General features: G+C 33.1%; 1 protein-coding gene across 1 annotated transcript in view; it reads right to left on the bottom strand.

Moving 5' to 3' along the window:
- Positions 1 to 1864: 1864 nt before the first annotated feature.
- The window catches only part of LOC124367469 (protein abrupt-like), a 58613-nt gene continuing 50365 nt past the window's right edge, over positions 1865 to 10112 (bottom strand). The window contains exons 7-9 of the mRNA XM_046824303.1: positions 7122 to 7198; positions 4441 to 4663; positions 1865 to 2072 (exon numbers count right to left, since the gene is read on the bottom strand). Coding sequence (XP_046680259.1) covers positions 1948 to 2072; positions 4441 to 4663; positions 7122 to 7198 — 425 coding nt within the window. The 3' untranslated portion in view covers positions 1865 to 1947. The remainder of the gene's footprint in view (positions 2073 to 4440; positions 4664 to 7121; positions 7199 to 10112) is intronic.

Genomic DNA, 10112 nt, shown 5'->3' with positions numbered 1-10112 from the left:
TCTTCTTCCTTCCATTGTCTCTTGCAGAGAAACTACCTTCAATCTTTCTCTAGTTATTTCGTTCCTTATTCTATCTCTTCTTGTACTCTTCTCTATCCCTCTTAAAAATCTCATTTCTGCAGCTTGCAATCTGCTTAAATCATTTTTAGTCCACGTCCACGTCTCTGCTCCATATAATAAAATTGGTTGGAAATAAGATTTATACATCAATACTTTTGATTCTTTCCCAATGTTCCAACTCCACACAATCTTCTTCACCATATTGAAAAACTTTCTACTCTTCCATATTCTGTTTCCTATCTCTTCTCTTATTGTGCCCCTATCTGTTATGATACTTCCTAAATAACAGAAATCCTTCACCTTTTCAAGTCTTTTTCCTTCAACTAACACGTCTTTATTATTTCCTTCCCTTCTATCTACTTTCATTACTTTACATTTTTGTATGTTCATCTCTAAACCATATTTCTTCGCCACTTTTGCCCATTTGTTCAACTCTCGTTCTAACTCTTCTTCCCAATTTTCCCATATCATTATGTCATCCGCATATGCTATTAAGTTCTTCTGCTCCTCTGTTTCCTTGTACTTCTAGAATAATTTCATCCATTATAATATTGAAAAGGAAAGGTGACAATATGCTTCCCTGCCTTACTCCTCTCTCTGTTTTAAAAGTTTCCGTATATTTTTCTTCAATTCTTACCCTGTTTTTACATATGCCGTACAGGTTCTTTATTCTTTCTACTATTCCCTCACGCAATCCTCTCTTTCTCATACTCTCCCATATCCTTTCTCTCAGTACTTTATCATATGCCTTAGTCCCTCAAAGTCCAACCCCTCGTTCTCGTCGTGAGGGATGGGCAACGGCTCAAAGAGACGGCTAACGGGGCTCTGGTGAAGCTACGTCAGGTCTAGCAAGCCGGTAGTGGATAAAACTTGCTTTCAAAAATAAGAACAGCCTCGGAAAGGATGGAAATTTAGGTGTGTTCCTATGCCCTTTATAAAATATACAAAAAACATTTTGTTCTTAACTCTCCGTTCAAAAAAATCTGTGTTTCCAATTTGAAACCCAACAACTTTCTTTGGAAGAGTGGGAAAACAACACGAAAGAACATTACAAGGGGTGTGGGGTACAAGTACTTGTACTAGTACCATTAAAACGGTAGTAAACTCTGATGGACTGGAATAGTTCGCAAAGAAAGAGTGTTGGATCCAAAGGCCCTTTCCTGGAAAATTTTACAACATGAGATATAAAAACTGCAATTCTGAAGTGTAGGAGAAAGTTGTTTGTGCTTTTTACAAAGAGAGGTAACGGAACTCTAATTTTGCATGCTTATCCTTAAATTGAACACTGCAAATGCATGTAAGAAATAATAAAGAAAGTTGATTACACTCAAAAGGTTCCCAATAGGTTCCATTTTAAAGAGATGCCCGATTTTAATCAAAATTTTGTCAAACATATGTTTTAACCATCAACATTATAATCGATCATAGTCGATCATAGTGAAACATGAAATAACACAACTTTGTCAGCTTTCTATGATCCTGACATGGATCACTGTGGTTTTAACATTTTCCTAAATTTAATATTCTCTTGAAAAGAAAAAGTTCAAGCAATGTTTTGTAAGTTACAAGTATACTGAAACAAGATCATGGATATTGGAGGAGTGTATTTTGAAGAAACCCAATCATACTTACTGGAAAGTATATTTTGAGGCTTCAAGATCGATCATTTTCCAGAAAAAGCTTCCATATTTCGGACTTACATCACTATTTAGGCATAAGTTTTCATAATCCAACCATACTTTGAAGTTGCAAATCCATGATTGATATGAGAAACAATATTGAAGGAGACAAAAGAAAAAGAGTATGAGATTAGTACATTAATTTATTGTAAATAAATAATCAAAAATATAACAAGTTAGCAAACGAGGCAGGGGGAGGTAGTTAGTGTCAGGGGTTGGTAGCATTGGGCTTATATCTCTGAGCGACCGCAGCAGCGCACTCCTTACATTTGTAGGCTAGCACTTGCTTAATGTGCGAAACTGCCACATGAGGGAACAGAGCTCTCACATACGCTGCAACAAAACATGTGAATTGTACGATTTTCAAATAATTATTACAATAACTAACTAGCAATAGAGCCACTTGTGGTTAAATATAACAGTCTCTACAATAAAGCCAAGTCCTAAACAAATTTTGACTTTTTTACATTTTTTAACTTATACTGCTCCTAATTTGGGATGGGTGACCGCTAATTAGGAGGTAGCCTTGAGTGACACCAATATTGCTTGAAAAGAATTAGTTTTGCCACTTCCACTCTTGTTTAGTGTCCACTGCTGACTGGTCCATATTTAGCACCCACTATTCGGTCCCAATGTGGACCATCTACACCCAGACCCATTGTTAATCAAACATAATAAACCAAAATATGCATGAATTTTAAAGATTCTCACTATTTCTGTGTCTCTAATCTAAAACTCAATTATTATACAGGGTGCTCCGTTACTCTCTGAACAAAGGTATATTGCTCAGGTTAAGACAAACATTTCACCATATGAACATGCTTAGTTTCCCATCCGTCTATCTGTATGTGTTTCTTATAAAAAATAATATCTTAAAAACTAATAAGTTAATTATATCAATGAGGTTCTCAGTGAAAAGCCAACAATACAAACACTGAATAAATGGCAACTCTCAATATGGGCCATGTCTTGTCACAGTAAATCTGCTATAAATCAGCTATTTATTATTCGATTTAAATAATTTTTCTGTCATTAGATTTGTGATAAAAGCATCTAAAAACTGTTATTCTTGTAATTCTTGAGAAAAATAGCAGGTTCTTAAAATATTCAAAGCTTAAAAGTTTTAATGGCCGCCATTTTTAAAATACTAAAGATAATTTCATGTTATATTTTTCAGAAACTGGCCTGGTTATCACAAACATTTGAGTCAAATTTTGTGAAATTATTTTATTAGTTTTAAAAATATATAATTTTTGTATAAAATCACATACAGACAGACAGATGGGAAACTAAGCATCGGAGACCAATGTCATATGGTGAAATATGTTTGTCTTGATTTGAGCAATACCGTAGTATACCTTTGTCCAGAGTTATGGGACACCCTGTATAGTATAAATTGTAACAATTAACATTTAAATAATGATTGATTATGAAAGTATTATCATACTTTCCTTGTTCTGCAAGTAATTTGAAAATGTTTTTTCTTTAATGTGTATTGATATTATTCTCTGTGATAAAGATTGCTATCTGAAGTTCACTACTTCCAATCATGATTAGGACTACACGATTTTTAAACAAAACAAAAAAAATAATGACTGAAACAAACCTATAAATCTTGAACCAAAACTGCCAATGTCCTGTACAGATGAGTAAGCCAGAGCTTAACTTAATGGGATTAGTTTAAACTTAACAAATCAACAATTAATACAACAAAGAATGATCAATAAATCTAACTTATACCAGGCTGCCAACTTTATGAGAATTTGATGCTATCTTCTTTCTTGAAGTTATTTTCTTTCTTTATTACTCCTAAGGTTTATCATAACCTTGGATAATACTATGGGATTTTTACAATTTTGTGTGTGAATTATATCGATATTTGGTTTTATAACTGAGTATTGTTGTAGCAGATTTTCCTTATGACATTTTGTCTGCCTAATGTGTTGTCTAAATTGTGTAGGTATTAAACGTTTTGTTTCCCCAATGTAGTATTCTGACCAGTAATTACAAAGAAATTCTTGACTTCATGTGTACACAGTGGATTCGTGTCCACTGGTTTTAAAACAGTTCTTCAATGTTTTAGCCGGCTTGGATACTGTTTAGTCAGTAAGTTTTTTGTCAAATTTAACTTTAATTAACTATATTGTGTGCCAATAATCTACTTCGCAATTATATTTTTCAGTAGTAGCCCAAGCTTGTACGTCTTTTGATTTGCAAATTCAAGAAGTTTCCTTGTTTTATTGGTCTTCTTCACACTATTTTAACTGCCAATAAAGAGTAATTTAGTCCTTATGAGTTGAATTGAAAAATTGATTGACAATTTTAGGACATATTTTAATATCTCTAAATCTACTTTGTTAGCACACTGTCTTGGGATTAGAGGAGAAAGTCAATCCCCATGGGTAAGTTAAAGATCACATAATTTAAGAATTTTTCCATATAAATTTGAAAACATTTTGTGAAAGGTGTCGACAACTATAGATTAAGTGCTTGGGAAACTTGGGTTACGATAACTTTGCAGATATCTAGGTTGAAATTTCGTTGGCTGAGTAGAGAGGCTTCTCTTATAATGCACAGTGAAAACTTTTCACTTCCAAACATTAATGTAGTTCTAAAATTTTGATGATTCTCTAAATAACCGGTCTTGAGAATGCTTCATTGTGCCATAAATACTTTGCAAATCCTGGAAAGCAGAACTCACCTATGATAGCATGTATCTTGCTCGGGTCCAGGGCCGGCTTGACTGGACGTGCGTCTCCGGCGCTCAGGTAACGAGACCATCGTTGCCCAGTCACCGAGCGCGTTGCGAGCTCGTGGTGACTGAACAGGATGGAGGCCAAGCTGCGTGTCAGCTTGCGGTAGTCGCTCCACTTGACGCCGCGCAGCTGGTTCAATGAAACTTCTACGCCGAAGCCCAGTGAAATCTGGACAAGAACACATTGCCCTTAAATTAAAACTGTTAGAGAAAAACAATTAACAGATCAATAAGCAGTAAAGAGATCAATTAGGTGGAATCTCTTCAATGTTATATTTATCACATTTTTTCCTTTATCTACTGTCTATAATTCATTCATTATTTACAATGCAATTTATACACTTGCTCCAGTCATAGAACTCTGATTGAAAAACAACCTTAACTGGAAAACTTCATGGCTGGTTTCAACGTTATTTGGTTTCATAACAAGATAGAATGAAAGATGTAATGGTTCAGGAAAGATAAAAATTGCAGGAAACAGAAATAATATTTCGAGGTGTAATACCTATACAATGAGTTACACTGTTCCTCCTAGTCCTGAAATTGTGATTTCGTCTACGTATACTTATGAAACCCAAAGAGGTCAAATAGAGTCCTGAATCCACCAGGATCGATGTGCCTTCTGCAATTTAAATCAAATTTCCATGGATGGATTTAAAGATCTGGCTTCAGGGTTGCAAGATATAACATGAAGAAGGAATCAGGAGTATAGAAAACATAAAGCTTGGCTGTTTTCTCAGGGATATATTTGATATCAATATAATTGTACAGTTTTGTTTAACTTTGACATCAATATAATTTTTACTAAAAAAATATAGTCTGAGAAAACATTATCGTTTGATATTGTTAATGCTTTTGATTCCTTCCCTTACCAATTCTACCGTTGATGATTATTGACTTCTTCCTTGGGAGTAACACTTCTATTGACTTCACAATAAAACAGATTGTGTACTTATATAATGGAAATTGATTCTCCGCTCTAAGACTAGCAGGGGTTGCTTTACTGTCTTAGTTGGGTGGGACTTCAACAAGAAGAGGTTTACTATAACTGACAGGGTAGCTTTTGACAAATTCAATAGTTGTGATTTGACTAGCATCCTAGATTTAAACTCTCTTAATCTGGCAGTGCAATCTATAGATCAGCCCTAGATGAGTCATGGCACTGAAAATGACTTCCTTGATTGTGGGTGGTGAAAGTCTTATTCCAAAACTGGACAGTGATGTGAGTATCGTTAAGTCTTTTGACTCGCTAATCCTCACAAAAGGTACCTTTCTTCTTCCTGTGAATTGAAACTAGGCTGGTGCATCCCAGTGATTACACTACTATTTCACACATGTCTCAAGAGGTGAATTCTTATTGTTTATTTGTTGGATATTGAATTTCCTAACTTATATATACTCCAAATATACTTAGAATTTGAGATATTTTCACTATGAATATATTAAGAGAACTATAGAAAAGAAAAGAAATATATGAAAGATTATCTTTCCAGGTCTTCCTAAGGTTAGTTGAAGCTAAAAGAATTGGAATTTATGGGTCTGACAATTTATTTGTGTCAAGCAAAAACATGATGATCTGAGAAAAAAAAACTATTGATTGATATTTTTAACTCTTTCCATTCTATTCCATTTAAACTCCATCAAAACTAACACGGCTGATTTTTTTATTTAGGAAACTTCCTCTATTGGTTTCTTGGCAAATTAGACTGTGTGCACATCAAGGTGGCTTCTCAGCTTATATTATATTATATACAGTGTATGCTAAATCATCCAAGAAGAATTGGAGAGGAACCTAAGTTAAGACCGGATGTTGCTACCTCTGGATAGTTACAAAGCCAACCATATCTAATTTAAAGACATATATTTAATGCATCCGTTGTGTTAACTGGATGGACAAATATAAAAAAATGTAAGGTCCTATTGGGAAAAAAAGTAATACCCGAAAACGTTTTCGTGTTTATAGTTTAGATTAGGGATAATAAAAAGAAATCAGTTATTATGCTATACATTAAATTCACTATAATGCATGTACCTTAATCACCTCTTCTCATTTCTAAGTACATCCCTGCACAATCGATATTAAAAATACCAATTGGGGATTTAAGGGAGTGGTGGGAATCACTGCAGTATGACCCCTCCTCAAATAATTTTTTAAATTTTCATGTCATAAAAAAGTAAATTTAGGTTCCAAAATCTAAAAATATCTTTTAATATGTATACTTTTTTATTTTCCGGAGAAGGGATTCTGAAACCCCCATTCTATGAGGAAATTGGGGAATTAGTTAATTTTAAATTGTTTTTACAGTATGTTTATGAAATCATGCATGGTTTCTTCTATTGTTCATTGATGCTGCCAATGGGTTGTGTCTGAAGAATACACTTTTCCTTGTGCCAATATTCTTGTAGTATTGGCCTTAGTAGCCTTGTATTCAATCTGCAGCAATTAACATTTAATTTGCATACAAATAAAAAAATCTTTCCAGAAGTATTAAAATCTTGACATGAAAACAAATGCTTAAGATGCCATCAGTTTTGGCCATAACGTAAAGTATACGACTCTTCTAAACCTAACCTGAAGTAATATTTAAAGGAAACTGTAATCCTGCCAGAATTAGGATCAAACTTACTCTGCTAGACGAGGATCCTCTGGAGGAGCTTGCGTCTGACGTCAGGAATTCTCTCATTGCTTGCCATCGCTTCCAGCCTGCAACAACACAAAACTTGATTTACTACGTTCAAATTTAATTCATGTTTACATGCCAACAAATATGTGGAAACAGATGGAAACATCCCTTTTAATTGATTCCTTTCTCTTGTATGCGTAGATGTGAAGAGCTATAGAATAGACATCACAGCTGTGTTGACAATATTTTTCTACCTATTTTAAGTTCATATGATTGTCATGGAGACACAACTTATGTTTCCTCAATTAGACCCAAACCGACTAAGAGCATGGTTAACTTTCGACAGAGTTAGCCATGATATATTCTGTTAGCTATTCTAAAAACTTTAAACTTAGAATTTAGTAACAGTTTTATTTAATTTTATATTGAAAATAGACATTAGTACGCATAAATAATTAATAGCAAAGTCTTTTCACTACTTAAATGTCTTCGAGATGCCACAGGGTTCTAAATTTGGGCCATTTTTATTTGTAAAATTAGTAAAGTACCTGTAATTGTACAAAATGCCTAGTGTTATTTTTTATACAGACAACTTAAAGGTGTAAATCCACACCGGTTTACAGAGAGCAGAATAAGGATTTATTACAACACTCTTTGGATACGTTTCACCTACAATAAAAAAGGTTTTCGTGTATCCTTTTCCAGACTAAAACATGGAAGTCTCATAAATATTGCATAAATGGTGTCTAATTGAAATTTTTTATTACACAATTCATCACTTTTTGAATTTATATGTTTATTTATATGCAGACTATACGCATTGTACTGTACATGGTGTTTCAGAAGAAGATAAAGAGATATTTCTCATAATATCACCTTAGTATGTTTGCACCAACATGGCCATGGGCCATCAATGGTGCATGCCATCGTTAGAAGAAGTTGGCCTGAGCAAATTTTAATTACACGTCATAGACCACTAATAGCTAAAAAGAAATTCTTGTTTGTCAATGTTTAGTTTAGCTCCAGTTCACCTTCCTCTTAGTGCTGAATGTGGAATCTGACGTGTCACAGACTTGACTCTTAGAATCTGGAGTCATATTTTTCTGAAGAGATCCAAAAAAAGGCGGTGACGAATAAGCTCAAAATGAACTGTTACATTGTTTTGATATCAGAGATGCCTAGAGTACAAAATACAGTGCAATCTCATTGTCTCATCAAGTGCAAATGTATTAAGACACAATCTCTAAGCACGATGGAGCAACTGGATTTTCTACACATATCGTACATATATACCCGTAGCTATGGTGGGAAGGGTTGATTCAATGTGAATAATGAGTTCAATCAAGGAAGGTAAACTGTAGCTAAACTCAACATTCACAATGAATCAATCCTTCCCACTATAGCTACGTAAAGTGTGAAACTTAACTTTTGTTGTTTTATATATAATACATTTAGTAAACTTGTTTAAAGCATTTAACAGTTCTGTAAAAGAACTTAAACAGTTCTCATGAAAAGTTTTTACATGGGAAAAAAATTACATCATTTTGTCAAATTACAAAACTTTTTCTGTTCCCAAATGTCTGTTTTTAAAATAAACTAAACATTAAGAAGATTTATCTTGACATAGCAAAGTACTATTAAAAGCACTTAGGTAGGAAACACTGTGTAGGCCACTAATAATGGTAATAATAATAATCCTGCCGTGTACCATTTATGACCCACGTTAACAAATGGCTAAAAACTAGAAAACAGTCTTTAATGAAATTATACCAAGACACACAATTCTTTATAAAATAAAATACATTTCAGTGTTTTAATGTTTTACATGTGTAATATACTGAGGGAGACAGCCAGCGTGAGCCATGGATGGCGCATGCGCAACTGTTCTCTTTCCACTCCATGCTAGAGCACATGGTACAGTCAGTGCCAAACAAACGTTGTGAGTGCTTAATTAACTTTTTTTAAATATTTTAACCAAAGAATATTTCCTTTTTTTTATCAAAACAACAAGCCACCTTTTATATAGAGATACAGACATATGACTGAGTCTTATTGATAGGTCAGGCAGACATACTAAGCAACAGCGTCGATTTGTTTACTGACAGTACATGTTCATGCAGCGAGAGGGTTGTTGGTGGGTGGATGTTTATTATGAGATGAACGTACTGTTTTGTTATTAATTTATTCTCTGGTATGTATACTCTACGACAAATGTACATATTCTATAGGCTTCACAGAAAATATTGCACTTTAGTGCACTTCACTTTGCCTTTAGAAGAAATATATATATATAGTGAAATAACTAAAAATGTATTACTTGAAAAACAGAGCTGTAAGAGTTAATTTAATTGATTTTATTAATTACTGTTTTCTCGATTACGAAATCTTAACTTTCTATAGATTTAGTACCTAGAACAGTGTAATACATGTAACATAAAATGTATTTTAGAAAACAAATTCAAATCAAAATTAACATAACAATAGATACAAGCCCCAATACAAACTTAAATTTAATAATATACTCGTAGATTTGAACTAAAAATAAAAATTTATATAAAGATCTTTCTTTTTAAAATTTTTGAATATTTTGGAATGGGTAATTTGGTTTTTAACATATAACTTTCTACTAACTGTCTCTTTTTTATTGTAATTACCTCAGCATATGTACCTTAATATTTGTTTTATATATAAGTAAATAATCTAAATTTTTTAAATCTTGGAACTATATTTCAACTGAAAAAGAAAAAAGGTTCAGTTGAATTGAGGTTATCTTTAATTTATCTTAATTTTTTAAGAACTTTTACTTGTTGTACAATTACAGACTAAAAATCAGAAACAGATGGAAATTTGGTCTCCTTCGTTTTATTGTAGTATAGGAATAGATGAGATCAAAACATTATTCACTTTTTCAAAATTATTAGTTTGATGAGCAACCACCATTTATATTTAAAAAATGTTATCATACAGTATTAGTTAATATCAAATCTTTAAACT

This window comes from Homalodisca vitripennis, chromosome 8 (genome assembly GCF_021130785.1).
Source record: "Homalodisca vitripennis isolate AUS2020 chromosome 8, UT_GWSS_2.1, whole genome shotgun sequence".
Lineage (NCBI taxonomy): Eukaryota > Metazoa > Arthropoda > Insecta > Hemiptera > Cicadellidae > Homalodisca > Homalodisca vitripennis.
The sequence above is the reverse complement of the archived record's forward strand: the minus strand, read 5'-3'. Positions and strand labels throughout refer to the sequence as shown.